We start from the raw sequence: 25,776 nt of genomic DNA, 5'->3' as shown, positions 1-25,776 counted from the left end.
TAATAAGAAAGAACACGATGAAACGTACCTTCTCTTCCGATGCGATGTTCAGATATCGTCGATGTTGATCCGGTGGAACCCCAAAAGCTTCTTGCGCATACCTATAAAGATCCTCCTTGTAGTGCGCGTATTGTCCCGTGCTAGCGCCCACAGTGTTGGCGATCGTGTAGAGGACTTCTATGTACAACTGTTCCAACTGAAACAATGTTTTTAAACGCGTATTGTATTCGTTGGAAACAGTTCGTCCCACGACAATCTGTAGTTGAATGTTCAACCGCGTTTTTCGTTATCAATTTGACGCGCTCGCTTTCGAGAGGCGTCAAATTGATAACATCCCCGTTCCACATCCCTTCGAGGAAACTTTAAAACGAGATTTCTCTTTGTTTCAACCGCTGATGAAAACATGCTGAAGCATTAACGTACAACAAAGACTCGCGTATCTTTATCTTTTTTAACTTTTCTTCGTTCGTTTCTTTGATACCAAGCCGCTCCTTTGTTTCCCTTGGTTTTCAGATTTCAAGCGACGAGAAAAGTTTAAACAGACGCGGTGATTTATTATTTAAGAGCAGAAATGTACAACGGCGGCACAGTTGCGAGAGACTTTGAAGTTTTAAATACTCGTTTCGCAATTATAGTTTATATTGCACGGAGAATTCAGATTTAATTGGCTACTTGGATTCGATATTGTCTCGATTCCTAGAACGCAATTTTTCAATGTTATTCCATTTCCTCTCCAAAGTGTCGTAATATCATTGTCAAATAAGTTTATCGATAAAACCTACTTTTGCGTATAAAAATTATTTAAACGAAGAGTTTGTTATTTTGCTTAACGTTAGTTTACAACAATATTAGTTTACAAAATGTAGTGGATACCTTTATAATAGTATCTCTAGAATATTTCTGTAATAGTATATCGAAATACTAAATTCTTTTCCTAAAATTACGAAAAATTAACGTTTTACCGATACGTTCATTAATAATAAAGTAGCAAATTACTTCATTATCGAAAACTTACGAAGATTTTAATGGAATGTCGCAAATTCCCACATTATTCCAGCTATTACGCGAGGTAATACGTTTAACGATAAGCGATAATTGGACAAGATTTCCGAGTAATTTTTCAACGAGAAATATTTCATTCCTTCAACGAGTGCTTCCAGTCGACTTCATTCAATCACGCTGGTGTAAGTGAAATTCATCGAGGTTTGACCAAGCTGCAAGATAAATAGCACAGCGAGAGCTTGTGAAACCTCTCTTCCATGAGAATTTCCTTTTTGGCGGTCCTCGATTTATGGTAATCAAAACCGCTATGTAGCTGGTACGCGCGAGTGCAAGAGTGGCTACTTTTTAACAAACCATTTCTTTTTTTTTGTTATTTTTCTTCGACCAGCAGTGTCCGTAAAAAAGGCAGGCGAAACAACGTACGAAACAAAGAGAAAAGTTTTAGAAATAAAGTTACAAGAGTATGCGAACGCGAGATAGAATACGTGCGAATGATTCCGGATCATCTGGCCATTAACGGTGTATTCTACTGCGCGTTAACGTCCGCGTGTATTACGAACGACGCTTGAAAGAAGACCAATCGTTTGACCTAAACAAAGTACGAAATGTTTAATAGGCACATGAATAATTACAGTGCGATGTGCATTATTCGATATTGCACAATACGATTATGGTGCAAGTTTAAAGTTAAGTTTAATAAATTATCATAGCCTTCGTTATTAACGAAATGTGATAATATCGAGTGAAACGTGTTTACGTAATAATATTAACCAAAGCTGAAAGCACAAAACACGAGTAGACGAAGAAAGAAAAATTGATTGCAAGTCCGCAAAATTCGCTCTTTGTCGTTATCGATCCGATACAACGCGTAAAAGAGCGAAAAGGCTAATTATAAAATATAAAAATATAATAACCGATATGGATATTGGCTAAAACGACTAGTCCGAGTTTCGGAGAACCCGATTTGTATGTTTTACATAAAACTCGAAACTTGAAATGTCAACGAGAGTTTCACGAATTCTGTTTGTTACACAATCTGGTGTACAAGGAGATTAATTAAGTATAATTTTGTTGGAAGTTGATTGGTGAAATAAGGTTTCTACTTTTAAGCTGCACCGTAATTTTACGACTGAGAATATAACTTTTAAAAGTTTCGACGGAAATCTGGTGCCGGAGGTAAATAACGAGTTACCTGGAAGATTTATTTGTAGAAAGGTGGAGAAAATTTTATAGCTAACGATTAAGGAGCAGGCTAAGTTAAAAAGAGATAATTAGATACAGCTTCGTAACCGTAACAAAAATCTTTAAGGTCGATGATTTATTCGTCCATGGACCTAGCTCGTACCGAAAAGTATGATGTTGTTATTATTCGCTTTAAATTGTTTTATCTTCAACGTGAAAACTGTTTTGCTTGTGTATTCCATAGCGAAAAAATTTTCAAATTCAATACATCGGCAAATGTTATTTTTTATTCAGTTTTAGGATTAAATATGCACTTTTACCTGTTGAATCCTCTTGAATATACTAAAAATACTGATAGTTGTAACATAGCGCTACGAGGATTAACTTCAAATATTTGAGATATGATCTATATTTTTTTTAATAGAAATTCTTGTAATTGATCGAAACTTCATTAAAATACCTACTTGTGTGCTACTTACTCCTTCGTAACGTTTCTTAACAGTTTGTAAAGGATTTCCGTTTAAGAACGAGATGAAAACGAATTAAACAACTTACGATCAAAACAGGATTCAAAGTTTAAATGCGAATCGTTACGAGCTCTTGACAAAATATTATTTCTACGTGAAAATCCCGATTTATCTCGAGGAGAATTTATATAAAATACGCTTGATCCCAATGGATCGCTCGCATCCGTTGAAAGATATTTCCTTTTTTCACCACGGTATATCATTTTTCGTTCGTCTAATTCGCTTCGTCGTTGCAGCGTATCGGTGGTTCGATAGAAAGGAACGTGTAACGCGATTTCATTGGAAATAATAAGCGGAAAGCGATCGCGTTTTCAGTTCCTAACGAAGTGGAAAAAAGAGAAATCGGCGTTGCAAGCAGCGTAAAGCGTACCGAGAGGAGAACACTGTGCGACGATCCGAACAATTTGATGGAATCCTTTCGAGTCACTCGACGTAACGCGAACGCCATTATTCTTTCCGTGGTGCGCTTCTTGTTACTTATTTCCTTCCGGATAAATGACGACGCTGCGATCGTTTGCTTTGCGATGGATCTCTTTTATGAGGCCGGAAAGACGTGGAATCGAGCGTGAAAAATTGCTTCAATCGCATTCAGTTCTAACAACCTTTGAATTGCGTTATTTATCTGTGTGATATATTACACAAAGACATATATATATTCAAGATAGATTTCACGAATCAATAAGTTTTCAATAATGTGAATGATTTAGATATTATATATCATATGTAACATTGTCAGGAGGAACTATGCAAGTACAATATAGTGCTTTGCAAAAATGAAATGCTATGCCGTGGTATATTTCAATTTATCGCGGCGAAATATATTAAGTTCGCGTGACAGTCAACGTGTTAACGAGTTAAAACATTTTTGATAGCTTTAAAAATGACACGGGTCATTTAGTAATTCCATGTAAAATGCCAGAACTCTGATTATTGAAACTTTATATTGAATTTTTATATCGTTTGAGATATTGAATCGAACGAAGATATTTATAATAATAAAAATCGGTTTGACGATCGCACGAGTAAAATGAGAAAGTTCGGTGCTAAAAGTTTCGAAACCTGTAAACACGAAGTTAATGAAAATTTAATTTTTGTAGTTCGGAGCATGGGAGTTCTGATTTTGTAAGGTCACGCTTGAAAGACTTTGCTTTCAAAAAATTAAGGATAAAAAGGATAACTGTTTGGATTTCAAGTGAAAAGTAACGTTTTAAAAGGATTCTAAACGTGCGGTGGTACATAATCCCAAAGTAAAGATTTCGTGGAACGTTCTTCGCTCACGAAAACGGAAAATATTTCTGAAATATAATTTTTCTGTACCAGCGAATGCAGAAGCGAATCCTGCAGGTGCAGAATATCTAATATAGTCCACCGGTTTATCGTGTCACGAAGTTGCGTTTGAGTTTGAATTTCTCTCGCACAGTGGCCCAGGGAACGTTCATCTGGAGTCCCATAATCCACCTACACGCTAGAGCATTGTCCACTTTGTGAAAAGCAGATCGCAAATACGACGTGTCCAGTAAGAAAGGAATATCAAGAGTATTACTCTCAAGGATATTGTACAGGTTTTTGTACAAATTTCCTATGCTGCTTTATGATGTACATATATATATATAAGAAAAGTAAAATCATAAAGATTTTACTGAAAAGATCGTAAGAACAATGAAAAATGCGAATAGCGAAATAACTGAATAACAAACAAGTCGATGAGAGCGATTAATAAAAATGAGAATGAAAATATAAGAAACGTATATTTATGAAGATTTTCGTGAAAAGATTAGATATAGGAACGATATAGAATGTAAATGGAAAATGGTTGAACAATAAATAGATCCATGAAATCTATGGTTTGCATTGGCAACTTTGTGCGGTTGCATATAAATGCGGAATTAATATTGCATTTGTCAAATAAATTTAATCCAATTGATCGATCGATATTATAAATAGGTTCTCATAGAGGCGAACAACACTGTATTCGCCAATTTTAATGTTAATGAAAAAAGTGGAAGAGAATGGGATTAATTTGCATAAACCGAGCGAAACCAAAATCTGACCCCTTAATGATACAACAATATGGTACATATTCGTTCAATGTTTTAAATTAAATGAATTTCAATTAATTCAAATTAATTCAGTGAAAACAAGGATAATGCAGGAACGATAAAAATAGGAAGGATTATCTCAACTACTTAATGGACATTCTGATTGAGGATTGTCGTGTCTGTTGCCGGTATCTTATGCGAAATATCGAGGTTTCTTGGAAGTGCAATCATGAAATTGCGGATCGCTGGTGGAATAAACAAATGTTAAACAGGCGATATCGTTAAAGCGGCTGTCCGTCATTTCGATTGACCAGCACGTATAATATTTCAAGGGAAATATAACTACCGAGTCGCGTGCGATTTGCGCATACCGTAACCATCATGATAGATGACAAAATGCATCACTATGAGAACGTTGCGAACAAAGCGTTATACTCGCGATAGTAAGTAAAAGTATAGCAAGTAAAATCGAGGAACAGCTATTTTCTTGAAGTATATAAAGGCTCGATCGTGATTGTTAGTATTATATTTCACAATTTAAGATCTTGGGGGGATTACATACTGATAGTTACGCACGCAAAGATTTAATTTGTAAGAAAATACAGGATTTGGTTAACAGCTAGCGATGATTAAAGTCTAAATTTGTACCGAGGGAATCGAAGACAATTAATATTAAAATAATATTTAGCGAAAGAGAGAAAAATAACATAAAATAATAATATTGTGTATCCATATATTGAAAAATTACTAATTGCTTATTTTAATTATTCCGGTAGTTTCAATGATAACAGTAAAATGAAATTGCAAATTGAGGTACAAAAAATTAAAGGACCGGAATAGTTGATCGATCGAACGTTTCATTTTGTAAAGTGTACATACTCGTTCTTTTTCCCATTCTCTGGCTACGCATTCGAAGAAATTTCATAGAGAAATTTATAGAAGAAGTTTGTAACAGTTTATATAAAAGATCGGAGGTTTCTTTCTTTCGTTACGTTTCGCGATAAAATTATATTAGTCTGGTCATGATCGAGTCTCGAAGGAAAGAAAGTCTTTGAGAAAACAAAAATCGAATTTTCTACTTTTCTTTTCTACTAAAATAAAACGCTTTCGCATGAAACGTCACGAAAACAAGACTTCCGATCACGATATCGACTTTGTTATCGGAATAAGCAAAATTATCAAAATGACGTGTATTCGTTGTACGTGTAAAAATTGTTTAAAGATCAAATATTGCACGTTTCTAATTTTTAATGGATCTACGTTACTCTGTATGCATATAGATTTATACACAAGATTGTGTTTTGACACGTTACCATGTTTTCGTGTTCCTCGTCGCATGGTTAACTTCAAGCACGAAAGTGTATTGTTTAAAGTGTGATTAAATTCGACGCGCAGCTGCTTGCATTACGTCGACTGAAAGCAGTTAACAACTCTATCTCGCGTTTAAACGATAGCGAATGGTTAGAAGCTTTTGCATTCACCAAAACAGGCCATATAGCGCGTCACTTTCATATTGCTGACACTACGGCGAAAACCGGAAACTTACACTCGTTATGTTTCGTCTGGTAAACTTGCAGAATTACGGACAACGCGGCCTACTCTAAAACAGAGGATAAACTTGTCCTTTCTTTAAACTCTGCTCTCTGTGCTTAATTATTTCTTCTCATTTCCACGATTGCAGTTTTAACAAAGTAAACGCGCTTCTAAGAAAAATCATCCTAATATTTTTTAATAATTGCAATGTGTTGATTCTTTTAAATCTTCTTTATATATCAACGTATAAAAATGTGGTGGTTTAAATTGAAGATTAACACGTTGATTGTCACGACGGTCATCGGTATCATCGGTTAGGACGATTAAAGAATGATAAATTTCACGAAGTGGAAAGTTTCCAACAATGTCAGTGACTTATATAACACTTTCAGAGAAAAATTGCGCGATTTCGTAAAAGTTAAATGCTATGATTAAGGTACGGCTCTCATGGCAAAGTATATAAAATTCACACGGCAATCAACGTGTTAAATTATTTGTTATTTTTCCGTTAATTTATACAGATTAATTTCTAACTTACTTCCAACGAATTTAACCGATTTCGCATATTTCATTTAATTTCTTTCTACTAAAACTTGATTTAATTTACTTCCGACTTAGGATTAATGAAATAACCATTATTTGTAAGAGAGAGCTCACCTCTTTTTTGGTGAAACGATAAGTTTGCGTCAAGCTGGTGTCTCTGGACGGGGGAGGCGGTTCCTTGGCCCTGGCCTCTACTTCTTGAAGGACCATGAGCCTTCGATTTTCCTGTCTCCAAGATAACGCGGTGAAACTTTCGAAGAAAGAGCCGTCTGTCTCTTGAACCCTGCAAGATCAATTACGTTTCATTCTCGTCACTTGTTGCTTCTGCGTTGCGTATCATAACGTATATAGATAGAGTGTCTGACAAAATGTTGATACTACCGAAAATACTTAAATTTTTCTCCCGAGCTTTAGCGAAAATTTATAACGATTCTTTCTAATGATATAATAGATATCGCGTGTCTTTCGAAACTTATATAGAATAATCTGTCAAATCGTTTGCTACGTTATTTCAGATTCAGATGCGTCTTTCGATGCATTGTTTCGTTGCTATGCGACCAAATAAATTTATTAACAAAATATATACATATATACTTATGAAATCTTCAAAATATCCACGATAATTACTACTATTTTCAAGGATCTTCAAGTTATTATTTTTAATTATATAATGATTTAATGTACGATAATACCTCAAATTCATTAAATACTTTAAAAAATAATTAATATGAAAGTTAAAAATCCGAGACATTATAACACCTAAAGAGAAAACACACCACTAACACCTTACTAAAGGAATAAAATAGACAAACTCGAAGATGGCATCCCGCTGAGGGTAGCCATGAACATGTTATTTAGCAATTAAGCTAGAAAGATTTACCAAATGCCCAGCTGGATAAATTGTAAAGTACAAATTAAATAGTAAAGAAAATTATAAATAATAATAAATTATAAATAATAAAATTGTAAAGAAATATTTTAAGGACAAAGAATTATGTGCCGATGATTTTACGAGAAACAACGAGTGCTGCTGAAAGTTTCCATGAAAAGTCGACAATGATCGCGGTGATCGTTCAAGGAGAATTCGATGCCTAATCATCGCAGTCGCATGCACGTATTTCCGTTCATTTTTTCCTCGCACTTACGTGTGCGCTGAGTTTTGCGTCGTTGCAGTAATATCGATCAGTCGAGGCGTTCCATGTTTTTTTTTCGCCTTCTCTTTTCGCACTGTGCCTTTTTTTAATTAATGTGCGGCGCTTCGTGTGAACGAGGACGACGCAACGAAACACGTTGCAATTTGAAAATTGCCATTTTGAAAGGCATCCGTGATTCTCGGTGAAAATTTCTCTGGAAATTGAACTTCCTTTTCGTCAGCGGAAGTACAAATCGTAAACGACGTATCTGATCTGGTTCTTTCAGAATACCGATACACGTATTTGCGTCTCATGTGCAGATATTTATGGAAATTCGTATTAAAATCATAAAAAGAGAAAACAAAATACAGAATTGTCTTAGCTACTAAATATTATACTTTCGATATTTCCTATATTTTCTACACATTATATGCATCTCATGGATGTTCGTATTTTCATATTTTCCACAAATGCGTAAAAATCCGTAGTCTGATAATAATGTACTTTTTATCCTTTGTATAAATTATTTATTGGAGAATTTTTATTCGTAATGAATCGAAATGACACAAAAATCTGCTGCTTATTTCTTTTATTCTTTTCATTTGTTACGAGTTCCAGTCGAATAAAACGTAACTGAACTAGATGTTAAAATAGGAACTTTAAAAATCTTCTCCGATAAAGAATTAGTAGATCGTAGTGGTTCTAAGCATGGTTATGATATTTCTGAGGTTCATACACAATGCACATATATACATACTACGTGTCACATAAGGTAAAAACACATCGAAGAAAGCGATCATTTCCACGATGGATATTTTATCGATCATGTTTACATTACGATACAAATGTATTAAATTGTGATAATAGTATGGGATAATATTAAACGATTTTAATTCGTCTCGTAGGCAATAATTAAATGATACCTAATTTTATCCTCGATAAAGCTATCATATGGTACCTAATGGTCTAGCCACTGCATTGGAAGGGTTAGTTCGTGTGTTTCACACATTTCGGGCTAATAGCAGAATCTCCCGTAAAGTCAACAGGTGTGGCGTTAATTTTCGTATTCCATTAACACTGAATTTAAATCTCGCTTCCGGCGTACGCTTGATATTTTAAATTTATGCATGCGTTCTATGCACTTCGCAATTTTTCATACAATTTTAACATTTTTCTCAATTTTTGTCATAAAGCATACATCACTTATTTTACTCTCGTCGATATAATTTCGTTCGCGATCTTTCGATTATACGAATAAAATGTTAAATCAACTCATAAGAAGTGTAATTCTTTCGTTATTAAACGAAAATAATTTCATTTCTCTGAAATCCTAGACTTGTTTTCTGCCAAGTTTTCCATTCCACTTTTATAAAACTCTTATCGTAACGTGTTCCATTGTTTCTTTTAACGATAATATATATCTTATATTAGATATATATAATAAGTTCTTCGTTCTCTTTTTCGCAAAACTCTTATTGTTATATCTTCCACTGTTTCAAACTGAGTTCCGAAGTATCACGATATTTATCGTATATTATACAATGTAATATATTTATTCATGCAAGGCAACAGTTTGTCGTCCCTTCAAACTCGACCATGATTGTATTTTCACAGATGTCGTTTCGAAATATCAAAAATTCCCCGAAACTGTAATACAGGGATTATTCGACGCAATAATCCACGAAAAGGGGGCAAAGAATAGCTTTCTTAGGAACAATAAAGCGTCCCTATTGAGCGACACCGGTTGGGCGGTTGAACAGAGGGATGCGAAGGGATCCGAAGAAAATAGCGAAATGAAAAATATGCAGATGAAAGTACGTTAAGCGAGCGTGTATTTGACGCGTCTGAAGGATCTGCGGGTCGTCTCGGATCTAATTTAAATCCGAAAGAAGCCACGCCACGCTCCGTGTCCCGGAGGAGCGTTCCACTTGGACTTGGCTGATACGAAAACGAGAAGTTTCCTCTCGTGCATCGTCACTACGAGTCAACGAAATAGAATCGATATTCCTTTCAACTTTGCGAGAAATATCGTTCGGTTTAACATATCACAGGATAGTCCTCGGAATTCTGTTACGTTTCCGCAATTGTAATAAATCGTAAGAGAATGAGGTCTCGTACGAATCTCATAGGAATCTCATTAGGTCTCGTAGGAATCATTACTGCGAAGTTTTGGATTAATTTATACGTCATGATTGTTACGAATGAACGAACGAATGATGTTTATTGCAAACGATATATCACAATGTGTAATCTGAAATGTGTAAATGTGAAAAATATTTGTAATAATTTTCAATCTGGCTCGATCTTATCTTATCGAATACTTTAAAATAATTTTGTCGAATGTTTTTAAAACATAAACCAAAGAGGATTATTGTATTTCTATTTCACAAGTTTTGAAACCTCTTTATTCTACAATTCTGTCGTGTAACCGTATGATTTCCCTAGTTATTACGTAAGAACAGGCTGATAGTACAAACGTCTGCTCGTGATCCACATGTGAAATTTATCGGCTGTAGAGTTGAAGTATTAACTGACACATGCCGGGTCATTAATCTCGAATGTGTTGACATGTTCACTGCATACATATCAGCCCTGATTCGCCTCATAATTTTACGACATGCATGTGATATTCGTTTGAATGGACGCAAATTAAAAATTGCGTAATGTTTTGAAATAAACTTCAGCAATGATTCATACGATATATACAGTTCGATTTTATTACAATTAAATTAAATTGATAAATTATTGAAATTGTATTATATTTTCATATAACGGTGATAGAATTTCAATCAATAACGTGCTGTGTTGTTATCCTGGTCAGAGTATTTTCCGAAAAGTATTTTTTTGTTTACCATTTCCAACTTTTCTGTATAATTTCTCTAAATATTCCTAGACTTCAGTTCTTGCGTCTTTCTACTTTTTAATTTTTGTTTTACCCTGGTACACCATTGGAAGTACACATATAGCGTCTAAATTCGAGCGAACGTTAGTGGATACTGGTTGTTTTTCTTGAATTTTCTAGCACTTTCTTTATCTATTTCTACTCTCGTCCTCCTCTAAGCCCTACTTAAACCCAGCTATTTTCTTCCTAAAAGCAGCTTTTCTGCTTTCCTTTGCCGAATCCATGTCGAACCTCGTTACGATCGAGTTATCTTGTTTCATTATTGCGTTATCTTTGTAAAAATAAATCGAGGATAAAGGAGATGAAAGCTTCGTTCCTTTGAAATCTTTAGAGCTACAAAACAAGTCGTCATTTTTATTATAAATACAAGTTGCTCTGATAGCTGAAGAAAAAATCTACGCTTTTTCTTCCAAATAAACTAATTCTAATCTTTCGATCTTTTTCACACTCGTGAGTCTCGAATATTTATATATTTGTTATAAAAATGATGCTGTATTATTTATTTGGTATTCATACTGTCTTTTCACTCCGAAAATATTTGTATCGTAGACTGTAAATAGTTTTATAACATCTTGGTTCGTTGACTCGTTATCAATAGATACGTTAAATGGTTAAACGATTTCGTTAGGGAGCAACGATCGATCTAGCAACACGTTACTCAAGAAACACATTATTGTGCAGCGTTCGCGTAGAGTTGTGCACCCTGGCGGATTTATGGTTGCTTGGCCAGTATTTATTACAGTCTGATTCGAATTTATAGCGTTTCAGATCGCGTTAAAGCAAATTATCAGGTATTTTCTATTAAGGAACGTTAGGATTAAGACACAAAACCGCTCCAAGTATACGATAAGATTCGTTGGATTCAACTTTTCCAAGACTAAATAACTTTAACTTTCGGTAATATTTCAAAGCAATAATATGTTTAAATCTTCAAAAATTTGTACAATAACTTGCTTGAAAATGTCAACAAGTAATTCGAGAATCCCATCGAACTACGACACACCTTTTGAAACTTTGAAATAGGATAATAACGTAGAAGTGAATTGTAGCTAATGGAATTAATAGACTTTGTGTTTGATCTTAACGTTACAGAATTTAATCAGAATGCGTTTAAGTCGCAATTTACTCTGTTTCAGACGAAATCAAATCCTTGACGTTGACGAATGCGATATCAAAGGGAAGGTCTAGCGTTTTCTTAGAGGGAAACCATCGGTATTAGTGTAGCCCGCTATGCTTTGACAATGAAACCGTAGCGTTGTACGTAACAAGTGAGCGAGAAGCTAGAACGCAATACTTGATCGTTTCTCCTGTTACGAAATCAATGTCAGCCTTTGACCAGACAGAAGAGAACTAGAACACAAAGAGAAAATAGAGTACACGTGTATCGTTTACTTTAAATTGAGTCACGTTCTAAACCGAAAAGAAAATCATTCATATTCGAAAACAAGATGTAAACCATAGAACGAAATTATTTGTAGGAACAGCAGCCTAAAATGTTGAAGATAAAGTCGTCTGAGATGATGTAACAATTATTTAATTAATTGAATTATTGAACTAATATCGAACAGTAGACACGACACTCAGTTTCTTACATTTGGAAATTGAACAGCAGTTGATAATAACCGTAAGAGTATTTAAAATTAGACTTCTGTAATTTTCCAATATTCGAGTCTGCAATCCAATTGAAATATCGAATTAAATGAAATAATTGAATTAAATTCAATTATTTCAGAGTATTACACAGTCCATGTGATACTACGTCTTATCGAAGATTACGAACTACTAGTAAATTGCATTCAGTAAATTGCATTCAGTAAAATTCAGATCAGAGTAAAATTACTCTCAATTAATTTCTAATTAAGGTCGGTTTGATGTCTGCTTCCTTCCAAGCATCTTTTTAACATCAAATATATGCCACGTGATATCAGAGTAACAGAACTTTCGTACCTACAGGGCAACTTAATCAACCGAACCCCCCTAATTTGTTGCAGCTTAAAGAAACTAAGTAGAGTTCGTTGAACTCCAACAGGATTTCCGGAAATTGCTTATACACTGTGTTGAGTGGAGTTCCTTGGTGTCTATCAAACTTTCGCATACTCAACTCTAGTCTATCCATTGGAAGTTTCTGTAAAATTCTTTAGAGACCAATAGCATATAACACGACGTCACTTATCAGACTAATATTTGACAAACTTTGTAATTCGATCTGTAAAAAAAAAATCTCTAGTTTCCTATGTCCAAAAGATCGAAGCTTAAATCGATGTATAGCATTGTCAAGAGAATGCGGATATTTATGCAAATTCATGATTTTATGAATACAGAGTACTAAAAGAGTAAAACCTATTAAACATTGTAACAAGTGCTATACTTTAGATATTTTATTACGCGTATTCTGTGAATTTAGCAGTCTTAAATTTCTCATAAGTACGTAAAAATCCTTAACCTAATTATCGATATTAAGGGGATCAAAGAAAATTCTCTTGATGCTCTCACATGAAAAAGGATCTTTCGTTCAAAGAATACGATCTACGACAAAACCAAAACTTCCATTTGGTTCACAAGGTAGCACGTCATTCACGAATCGAGTAAGAGAACAAGAAAAGAGCAAACCTTATCTTCCTCGGAGCATACAGCATAACAAAGTAGAATTAAATGGAAGGTCGAGGAGATAGAAAAATAGAAACTCGAACCGAAGGACAATGAAAATTGGAAGGTGAAGAAGTAAGAACTAAAAGAAGAGAGATACGGTGGAAGAACAGAATGCACGTTTGATACACAATAGACACGAGAGGAAGGAAACGTACAATTTCGAAGGAAATGGAGAAAGAGAAAAAGAAACGCCGGCCTCGTTAAGACAGTCGGGCACTCGATATCGTGCTTGAGGAATTGAGGAATCGTGCGCGACGTTTACCTCGTTAAGCATGGCCTGTTGCACTAATTTATACAAAACAGCGATCTTGTATATTACGTCTAGCAGGATATTAATAAACGTCCGTGGCAAACTGTCGGCAAATCCGACGATTCCCCCGTTTAGCTCTTTCGAGGCGGATTTGTTTTTAACAATGCGCGCCAGGGCATGATAATACGAACCATGATACGCCAAAATTTCAAAAAAGGAAATACAATTTGAAAGTAATTTTAAAAGTGGCATATGTAATTCTGTTCGTATGTTGCGGTGAACTTTAACGGCAACGAAGGAAAGCGCATGATTTAATAAAGCGAATGGAAAGTATAGCGATCTAATGAGAAAAATAATTTTTTAAATGGAATTCTGTGGCGATAAATTTTAGCGATGACAGAGAAAAATGAGTTATAATCTGTTAAAATAAAAGTGTAATAATCTAAAGGAATCTTTATAAAAATTACCTTGGGGCGTGTCGAAGGGGTTAGACGGTGAGTCTTGAAAGGGTTAAACTTGATTTCTGTCGAGAGTATTACGTTTTAGTCGCTGCACGGTAATTGGCGTTGGAATTAATGTCGTAGAAGTAGTACCGATGCTCGATAGAAGCATTTGTCAAAAAATGTAAGGACATGTCCTTCGTTAAACGATTAATAATTAACACGTTGAGTGCTACGAAGGTCGCCGATGATCCAAATTTTTTCAAAATAGTTAAAATAAGATTATCATGGATTATCAAATGTTCAACAATATGAATCGCTTGGATAACGTTGCCAGAAGGAAGTGCTCAAATATTATATAATATCGCGCAAAAGTTACATGTTATTCAGGACAAAGTATATGAGATTCTCGTGACAATGAACGTGTTAATTTGGTAAAGGAAGAAATTCAATTTAAATACTCTCGTTTACTCCAAATTCAACGTATTTAGCGACAAAAATTAGACGATTACGACTTAATAAATCTTCTAAACGTCATCAATCCTGATTTATTTTACAAAGCTAACAAATCCTTTTACGGTCCACCTTGTAATACGATATTTCCCCTTTGCTAAGTCATTCAACGAACAACCAGCACCATAATCTCATCCCCTCCAAATAAACAAGCCGCTCTTGCCAGGATCATAATCTTAAAAAGGAGCGAGCATAACTCGATCTAAGACGAATTCCTCGCCACTGTTCGCCATTACTCGACCCTGTGTAAGCGTGGCCTCGAAATTGCGTTGCCGTTCGACGTACAAGAATAAATCTGGCATTGCCTTCATTCCGGCCCCGGCTTATTTAATTTATTCGACGGTGGCACGGCACAAAGAGGTTTCCCTTCCATCGAAAATGGAATTTCAATGCGGGGAACGCTTACCGGCAGAGCTTACAGCTTGCCATTTTCTTCTCTTCCTCTCCGTGTCCTCCACTTCCCGTTTCTACGTTCGTACCTACTTTCACGAGTTTCTTTGACGTTTCTCAGCATCTGTTGCTGGAACCTGGCGGAACGAGAACGCTGCGAAGGTAAGACGTATCGATAAAGTTCAAAGGGGAACATCGTGGCGCCGAGATACAAATGATACGTGACTCAGAAACGCGGTCTCCATCGCCAAAGATATGATTTCCACCGTATGAATCACGTTCCCACGTATACGACACTTTGACCAGTCTGACACTGTCTGACGCTCCTCTATGAATTTCGTGCTTCTTCCCGGCATTCCTATTCCCTTTTGTTCTCTCACTCTGTTTTTAGTTTTTACTTCCTTTCTCGTGCCGAGACATTTCCTTATAAGATCGAGTTGACACTTCAATTGAAAAGATTTCTGACAGTATGAGGGGAGATGTAGAAGTTATTCAGCGCTATTCACGATACATTGTTCTCCTAGTTCTGTTCCCTCGTAGTTCTACTTCACGCTGGAAAGTTTTTATTGCTCTTTCTCATTTTCTATGGCGTTCGTTTTTCAGGCGTTTATAGTTATAAATATTGCTACGAAATGCTTCTGTATTCGATCTTTATATCGTGAATTTGCTTCTATGTTGTAATTTGTTGTGCTTTCTCTATCGATATTTTTGACACAAGCTTTTGTTTTCGAATATTTTCTGGACATATTTCAGGCAATTTTTTATAACACGAGTGAACTTTTCATTTTCGTCCAAATTTTTCTTTGGCATATTCGATTGCCTTTAAAAAATGTATTTGTTATAAAATATAAATAGCAAAACCGTAAAATTATAAAATACGAATGGAGATTGTGAATTATAAAATACAAATATAAGCTGTAAATCGTGAAACATTGATATAAATTGAAAATTGTAAAACATAAATACAAATTATATACTTTTCATTTATAAGATGTCAACGTGTAAAATACAAATCTGAACGTTAAAATATATTAAACATAAAATCATAATTCCATGGTAATTTTATATTTCCAAAATTTTATTTCCAACGGAAGAGCTATTTTATAAAAGTCAAATTTCGGGTGGCTTCTACGTTTTTCCGCATCTTTCATCGTCGTTGAGTTTATATCAAAGAGAACATAAGCACGTACCTTTACAGTTATTTTTCCTCCAACACCTAATTTATATTCTTATCCTTCCCCTTCCCCCCAAAAAATTTATTTTTCACCCAATATCTATATCTTCTCTATCATCCACGAGATATGTAATCGTACAGCTTCAAACACACGCGTACACGTTACAGTATTTTTACGAGGATGGAAATTCGAAGCGGGTCGTTTTCTAGTTTGTTTGAAAAACCAGTACGATGAAAATTGCTAGAGTTGCGAGAACCGTTGAAAATTTGAATAGCACGGAAAAATCGAGAGATCCAGTGAAAATTTACTGTTACAATTTTTACTGTCATTTATGCCTTCGGCAACGGTGGTCGTAAACTCAATGGCCGGCACTTTGGTATCCGGTTCGTAGATTGTTAACGTCAGGAAGGATGTTTATATCGTGTATCGTCCCCTTACCTCGCTACTTCTACCCTATCTTTTCAGAAGATTTGTCTTGGCCAAGTAACTGCGATAGAAAATTCTATTCTACCGTCTTCCGTTTCTTTCTCAAGATTGCTATCGATTTAAGGAAGAAAAGAAAAAACGAAAAGAAAAAGAATAAGAATCGATTAGTTAGTTTCGAAGACGGTACAGGAAACCTTTCATTGGAATGAGTTCCTGCTTTTCTACCAGAAAAATATTCGGATATTTCTGGGTGGAAATAAGTAAAAAAGAAAGTGAATTGAATCTTTGTGTAGCATTGGTTGAACATACGTTCGATTTGTCTTATTGCGAATCTTCCTTTGTTCAGATGTTTTATTGGAGCTAGGGAAAGCTGGATGAACAGGTTTAATCGTATTTTAAATTTCCTTTTTTTTCAACATGTCAATTGAACCGATTGTTATTAGTCTCCTCATAATGCTGGAGCAAAGACCGTGTCGAAGTCGATTTATGAGCGATAGACCTGCACGGTTATATTAGCGACAGGTGCTCGATCGAGTGACGAATCAAACGCGCAATTAGAACGGCGTATTGTATTCGTCTTTGCTATTACAAGGACAGTGATATACAGAAGTACACGCGAGCACGAAAAAGCAAATAAGAATTCTATCGAATTAAGCAATCATATACAACTACTCGACTCTTGATTTTAAATTTACAATCATTGTTTCGAGCGTGCAAGTCTTTAAATTTTCGAATCGCCAAGTTCTCAGCTTTTCAAATATTCAAATACCCAAATACACAAATATTCAAACTTCCAAACCCTTGAATATCCAAATTCTTAATTTTTGAGATTTCTAACAATAAGATTGATATCATTAAGTTACAGTTGATGCCTATTAATAGAAGCTGAGCCAAGGTTCCTCAACAATAGCTTAACCAAGAAGTCGAATTCTTCCTGTACCCTATACAACCTCTTATCGACACGCCCCACATTCGGTTCAGTAGGTTACACAGGATCCGAGTACATAACCAGGACGATCGATGATCGTAGACAACCGGAACCGCAGCCCAAGATATAAAATTTTCTTGGATTTGACAGTAGGGATCCGTGGATATAGGCGTGAGTTTCTGCCGACAGGAGGATTAGGATTAAGGCGTGGAATTCGCGAGCTTGTCCATCCTGTTGCTTCCCTTCTTCTGTTCGCTATATTATGTTTCATCCCCTTGGCTGTGCGAATAAACGCAAAGGGTAATGGGCCGCGAAGCAACTCGATGAAACGTAACCTTCCGGGCTCCTTCTGTTAAGCAATTACTAGCTCGTGGAAATTGAACGATTCCTGTGTAGATTGAACGCAGTTCGCTTCGCCATTGCTGAGACCTTTTCTCTAGTTTCCAGTCGTATCTATCGTTCGAATCGAATCGAACGATTGATAACAGGTAAGAGATGACGGTAGAAGTTGATACAATCGATTGAATAGGAATTATCCAATTATTTAAGTTTCTTTATACGTGTAGTAGTTTTAATCTATCTCTTATGGATATTGGAAGATTTAATAAAATAAAACTCATCGTTGTTGTTTCTTTTACTCTTCTATTATTTCAGATAAATTTTACGTATATTTTTTATTTATTGTATCGGTAGTAATATTTGTAACAACGCACTGTCAAACCTATTGTCATATTCTTATTCTTAATCTAAAAGTATCATCTTAAAACTATTTGAATCGGGTTTCTAATTGCCACGATAACAAATAATCAGCCAAAAATATTTAAAAGAAAGTTTGTACATTATTAGTAGAGAAATTGTAATATCCGTGAGAATTAGTTTTCTCTAAATTATCTTCTTTGTTCTCAATCGTGTAAAATTTTCCAATAAGAACATTCTTCAGATTCGACGTTAATATTCTGCTAAAAACAATTCTACCAAAAGAAACGAGACTGTTTAATCGCTCAGTTATTATTAATTCCTTTCGTATTATTAATTATATTCGGACAAACGATAATTCTGTCTCTTCGTTAACCCTCTTTTATTCGTCTTTTGCGAATGTTTCCAGAATCACAACCATCGCTTTAATAATAAAAAAAAAAAAAGGATGTGGTAACCCAGAGGAATTCCCTTTGTTCTTTTAAACTGTTGCTTTTTTTTAATCCGATCTGTGTTCCAGCAAATTCGATGTATCGTAGTATCGTCGTCAAAGCGTTCATCTCCACTGGGAGTTGGAAGCGACGCTATTCTTTCCTTCCGCGTTCCTCCGAGCCCTTCGAGCGTTTAATTTATCGAGTGAATAAACCCGCTGAGGAGAATAACTTTCAAGAATGTGTCAATTCGTGTGAACTGCGGAGAACCGTCTTCATTAACCGTCGAGCAGTTCGAACGAAGATTGGTTAGTTAACAGTAATTACTAGATTCCCCCGATTAATGTGATTAAGTAAGTACATCTTTCTTGAAATTCTTTTTATTTCTTGTCGCTCGTTTGTTCTAATATTCCTTAATTATTATTATCGTCAATCAGTCTCGGTATTACAGCTTAAACTTATGTAACGTTAATGTAAAAATTAAAATTGAAAAAGCGAAGCACACTCTATAGATTTAATTCGATGTACCAATACGTTGACTGATATTCTCAATAAATAGAATTCAATGTGTTATACGAAGGTAAATTGTACGTTTAATAAGAACGTTACCTTATGAAACGCGGGAACCCTTTCATTTTGAATTTTGAAATTCCCCGTTGGTTATTCAGAAACGAGCACTTTTAGTCATTTCCAGTTGAAGTATTTTTTCAACAATTTCATTCAATTTCTATCCAAGCCCTTTCGTAGTTTCTTTTCAAGTAGCAACTAATATCGTTAATCAAATACAATCTCTTTACATTTTCGCTTGAATTAAACTTCATTTACCGAATGTCCAGTTGAAGAAATTGTAAAATACAAATTAAATAATAATAATAAAAAAAGAAGAAATTAAACTCCTTCTCAGAATAGTCTGGATTCGCAATGTGTTATCGTCCGGTGATGAACTCTACACAAACCTGGCACTACTAGTGTCTACGCACTCTTTTTGCGTACCTTCAATAGTCTTAAGGATCCACCATAAATTTTGGCATTTTCATAGTTAAGGGGTCCTTCAGACCAAACAAGTATCTTTTTACTTCAAGGGTTCCTTGAAGTTATTTGTCCACTCTGGGAAGGTACGGGAAATTTGTTTTTTTCCACGTTCGGTATCCGCTAGCAACTTTCTCTCGGGTGCGGCTAGAACCTTCCCTTATCCGCCAACCTTTTTCTTATCCAATTGGAAGCAACGACTATTGCCCTCATTTTCCTAGCTAAAATTAGCATCCACGAATCCGATGGTCCCGTGCGCTAGACACACCCATCAATAGCTTTCCTCCGCAACGACATCGTCACCGAACTATACTGATTTTCCATTTTTAGATCAGTCAACATCTCTTGACTGGTTTTCCATCCTTACATCAGTCATCTATTTAACTTGTATCTATAGGCACCGAGCGTAACTGTCTATGTCTATAAAGTTGTTGGAATAAAGTGTACGAAGGTGGTAAGTAGCTGTGATGATAGTGCCGCGACTGGTGTACTGCTGCTGGGGTATTGCTGCCCTTCTTCTCATTTTTGTGTTGTGGAAGAAAAATCGGACTACGGGCACCGGGATTTGAACCCGGGTCCCGAACGTTCGTAACCTAAGGCGTTAACCACTGCACTGCCGTTGTCCGGTGATAGTTGCTGTCGAGTGCCGCCACATGTATATTGTGACCTGTTACTATAGTGTTATAATCAGTTTAACCACCTGTATTATCCTAAACGAAATAGGGGACAGATCAGTTCGTGGCGGGAATTTACGACTTCCATTGACACGCTCCTTCGCGATCGCGTCTCTCCGCGAACAGTCGAAAACAATGATTAATTAATTCCCAATTTCGTTACTTCGAAACCCCTTCGTCCTAATGAAATACCAAAGTTTGAAATGAAAAAAAGAAAATAAAAGCTGTAACGAAACCGATCGAGAAATACTGAAAATCATGCCCCATTACGATACAAGCGAGACCGATATCACTATAAGTAATAAAATTGTGTCTAGCTTCCTCAAAGTAATTACTTGGCTAAGCTCGTCAATAAACGCTCATCAAAAACCCTCGACCAGCTCGATTATCTCTCATCCGGCGAGTATTTCACAGACAGCACCGAAGCGATGCAAGCTGCTCTCAATCTTGCTCGCTTAGGAACTTGAGAAAGATGTTAATCTTATTCGCCGCTAATTGCTCCGGCAGTTAATTAACGCGTCGCGTCGAGTCTGGAGGAAGGCCTGTTGGACTTGCTCGAAAAATCTTTTCAAGTCCTCCCAACCTCTTTTCGCAACCTACTAAAGCCTCAACAAGTGTCACGCCCGTCTTACGTGTACTCGTTTGTCACCCGGATAAAAAAGTTTCAGAAATAAAGAAGAGAAAGTCTAGCTGTCAGCCTTTTTTCTACTCCGCTTGTTCAATTGTCTCCACGGTGTAAGAAAGCTCGATACTGGGTTTTGTCGCACGCTTCAGTGCCACAGTGAATCGTGCGGTGAAATACACGCGAGGGACTTTTGCGACTGTTCGCCTGTTCACCAGAGAAAACAATTAAAATAAACGTATATTTGTATACAGAATTATAAAAATAAGCACTGAGAAAATTAATATTCGTAAGATATTATTAGCCAAGTAGTGGAACAGACATTAGTTGAAAAAATATTATTTTCAAGGTTACAAATAATTTTCACGTCATTTCATAATCTTATATTACATTTTAAAAACTTTGTCTTTTAATCAGATGTTTTTTTAGGTTAATGATCTTTCACGAACCGGTAACATTTATATTCTGCGCTCTGTTAAAAATAGTACGTAGTCACTTTGGAATACTAGCTGGAAAGAAAATTAAACTGCTTACTAAACTCGATAAAAAGTTTCAGCTATATCTATACTTTCTGTTGCCAAGACACCTAAGTTAAAAAATTGAAAGGTATTTCTTCAAATCGAAATTGGCTGGCGTTATTCGATAGGAAAGTTTCTTCGGAACGCGATAAAATTTGATTCCAAGTTAATCGAGCTTCTATTCGAAATGGTAGAAAGTTCGAAGATAGATTTTCTCTGTGGCTATTAAGATAGCTCGAGATACCTTGAGTTAAGGTTTCACGGAAGATTATCTTACAAATTACATCACATTACATAGCAAATTAGTTTTATCTAAAAGAATTGTTTTTATAGATATCATAGTATACCTAGCAGCGCCATCTGCAGTTTAAAATGTGCGATACTACAATAGAATCTCGAAAAGAATTATTTTCAACATCGTCGTCATACCTATGTCAGTTCTCCTCTAAACGTATTCCGTTACTAGATAGGAATAGAACGACGAATTTTTGAATTCTAAATTGCCCTTCTATATTCTAAATTGAATTGAAAGTTAATAAACTCAACTAGCAATCTAATATTACCAAAAACTCTATTCGAAGTGTAACATAACGCGATGCAGAAGTGCACCATCCAAAAACTTCCGTAAATTCTACAATTATCAGAAACTTAGATTCAAGTCGAAGAAAATTCAACGTGATGTACAGGGTGGTTGGTAACTGGTGGTACAAGCGGAAAGGGGGTGATTCTACGCGAAAAAAGAAGTCGAAAATATAGAATAAAAATTTAAAAATTTAAAAAATTAAAAACATAACGTCAATAGAGACAACGATCTACAGTGAGATCCGTTATAACGAGACGCGATAAAGTGCACGCGTACCGAGCGAAAATTCAAAGTCGATTTTCTCGAAAACAAAGCCTCGAACGAAAAATTTTTATTCTATATTTTCGACTTCTTTTTTCGCGTAAAATCACCCCCTTTCCGCTTGTACCACCAGTTACCAACCACCCTGTATAAAATACGATTATTGAAAGTGTCGTTTTCTTCTGTTTTTTAACAGCCGTATTTCATCGAAATTTTTAAAATAAAGATCAATTTCGCGTAACGAAATCTCAGCTTTGAGTTTATCCGGAAAGAATGTTCGTTTTTGCTGGAAATAATTTCAATTATTTGCTTTAACAAGCGACTGTATAACGCGGTAGAGACTGACAGTGACAAAGAGCCCCTTCAAATGTTTTTAAAGCTTTGTATAGTAAATTTCACTTTGAATTTCATCAAAGAGAATTTTTCTTTCTATTGAATTGAACAGAATTTTCATTTAATTGGTCGAAAAATTCTATGAAGACATTTTATAGAACAATGAATTTTACCCTTGAATTTATTCGAAAAGAACTTCATTGAAAACAATGTCAAACATTTGGCTCGGCAAAAGATGCTATACTGTAACAAATACGCTAACGAGCATATTAACCGACAAATCAAAAGAGATGTTTTCAAATTTTGCGGAAGCCTGCAACTGTAAAAAGATATGGGTCTGGCCATAAACGGCCTATTTTCCCCCTTGAAACGTGACACGATATTCCTCTATGAACAGTATCGATACAACAGATTTAATATTCTCTTCTTCGCCGTCCATTCACATAGATATCTACGAATTTTCAATAATTGCCTTTTATCCGCATCTTACATTACAAATCTCCTGTCGTTATTCCTTGTCTGTTCTCGTTATTCTCTGTCTTTCGCGAATCATCTTAACGAAGTCAGGCGTAGAAGAAGGCGCTGTTAAATCAATTCCCATGTTTCTCGTCTAGAAATGGTGGATCGAACGAGGAGAATGACCTGACACCTCGTGAACAGCGACGAGGATAACGCGCGAAGAACACAATGGACTTGCTTCGAGCGTGTACGCAAGTAGATTGATCGATGTCCACCGCTTTCCGTGGAATGGAAACGAGACTGTGGTCGACCTAATGGAGGTAATGGCGCAAGGGAAAGGGCCTCGCAAGAAATATGGCCGTTCGACCATGTTGAGATAAAAGGATACGTACAAGGAACGGTCGTCCATCGATGACCGCGACCTTTCGACCCTTTGACCTTGTACCTGCACGAACAACTCCCTCTAGCTTTAGAAACGGGCCTCCCTCCCTCTATTATGTTTGACGCTCGTTAAAACTCGTATCCGCCTTTTGTTCCCACGGATTCGTGAAATCGTATCGCGTTTGATCATCCGGTTCTATCAGGGTATTTATTTCCGAACAGTTATGAGGGTAAGCTTCCAGGATTAAGAGAAAAAAATACGATTTGCGAGAGAATTTTAAGAATTAAGGATTGTATAATGTGTGATATTTGCAGATTTTTAATTGCTCTTTGAATTTTTTGACCCAAAGCAGAAAGGAAAACTGGAACTACGAGTTAACGAGCGAAGTATCGAAGAAAATGTGGAATAATGAGAAAATTTGAAGAACGAGTCCTTAAGTAGGTTTCTTGTTAAGTTAATTTTTTAAAGACTTTTGAATTACACAGACATAGGGTGTTATTACAGAATATTAGAGAAATAAAGCATTGTATGTAAGTTATTGTAAGTCCGTAAGTTTTGGAATTAAGTGAGATACCTTTCGTATTGAAATCTTGACCTATTGCATTTTTTTTTAATTCGAATTATTTTTTTGTGAAACTACGTTTTTTGTGAAAGTCGACGGCGGAAAGCTGAGACATAATTTGTCCTTTTCTCAATAACATAATTATTGTTGACACTTTTTCTATGTAACACTCCCACGCGAGAGCAGGATTTTCCACTCCTCCGGAATATTTTCACCGACGGTCACGAGGAAACGCATTTTTACTCCTGTCATTTCGTAGACGAAGAACCGCCCCAACGAAAGGATGTAAATTTCACCCCGTGGCACGTGAGCAGTTTTCCTTCGTTCCTGCAAATTTTCCATGACATTAGAGCCCTGGGACAAGTTCTCGCAACGCTATTCTATTTTTAACACGTTTAAAATACGGTTAAACCTTAAATTGAATACTTAAAAGAATACTAAAAAGTTAGAAATAAAAAACATTGTACATACTGTCAACTAAAATTACAACGCTTTACACCGTTTCATCCAAGGTTGCACAACTTTGTTCCTTTTAAAAACTGTTAGAAGGTTAAAGACGTATTTAAAAATGTAATTTAACTTTCTAGAAAACTCAAATATAAAATGGAAATACATAATACAAGAGGAAAACACCAGCTTTTACCAATAAATATACTTTAGGAAAAAGCATGCGTATTTCTAGAAGTGGATCACTGTAAATCTACGAAATTTCCATGAGAAATTATGAATTATTCGGTGTAGTTAATCTTATATAAGCGAATAATGATGTTAAATCGCGTCTTATCTCACGTTTAATCATCGTTCTCTCTCCCTATCAACGAATCTCTCCAAGCAAAAAGAAAAGGAGCTATCGTTACAAAGACGTTTAAAAAAGTTCACGCGAATTTGGCCGGTAATTCTCCTTACAGCTGTCATTAAATGCCGTGAAAAAAATTATACCTTATCATGTTATCATGAATTAAACTACGCTAGAGGTAGCACACGCAACTCGGTCTCCAGGTTGAAACAAAACTGACCTAGAGTAGAACGCGTGTAATAAAATACGGCTTTTAATCAGTGGAATTTAATTACGAAAAGGCGGAAACGAAACCCTTAAACTGTCTGAGCATTCGGTTGCACAGGACTGGATCTGTGTCATAGAGAAAAGACCAGGAAAATGGAACGAAGTTGCGGCTCGACAATCTCGACGCGAGGACTAGACGTAGTTACTTTCTTCTTTTGCTTCGTTCCACGATATTACATCGTAAGATCTTTCTCCTTGACAAATGATCGTAGCCAAAATGACAAAGCATTGTGTAGTTATATCTCGTAATGACACGATTTAGTCACCCGTTAGTTCTTAAAGTATGTATAAACGTACCCTTGCGAAACTAGCAACTTGCGTTTGTTTAATTTGTGCCAATCAACGCTATTTGGCTTTCGTGGATTTGGATGCTCTTTGCAGTCGGTGATTTATAGCCTGTTTGGTAAACACCGCTTGATTCGGTAATGTCAACGATTTGGAGGTGATTTCTCAAACTTTTAATTTTTATACTCTTACAAACTTTTGATTGAGAAATTGATCGTTCTAATTAAATTTACAAGGTTTTAGGTC

The 25,776-nt window shown here is 35.7% G+C and overlaps 1 protein-coding gene across 3 annotated transcripts in view; it reads right to left on the bottom strand.

Annotated features, from left to right (window-relative positions):
- unc-13-4A (BAI1 associated protein 3) overlaps positions 1-25,776 on the bottom strand; it is a 123,912-nt gene that overhangs the window by 25,164 nt on the left and 72,972 nt on the right. For all 3 annotated transcript variants that reach the window (XM_069116978.1, XM_069116989.1, XM_069117000.1), the window contains exons 4-5: positions 6,941-7,109; positions 29-196 (exon numbers count right to left, since the gene is read on the bottom strand). In XM_069116978.1, the coding sequence (XP_068973079.1) occupies positions 29-196; positions 6,941-7,109 (337 nt within the window). The remainder of the gene's footprint in view (positions 1-28; positions 197-6,940; positions 7,110-25,776) is intronic.

This window comes from Bombus flavifrons, chromosome 1 (genome assembly GCF_040668555.2).
Source record: "Bombus flavifrons isolate JBK064 chromosome 1, iyBomFlav1_principal, whole genome shotgun sequence".
NCBI classification, from domain to species: Eukaryota; Metazoa; Arthropoda; class Insecta; order Hymenoptera; family Apidae; genus Bombus; species Bombus flavifrons.
Note: the sequence above shows the minus strand (reverse complement) of the source record. Positions and strands in the feature narration are given on the sequence as shown.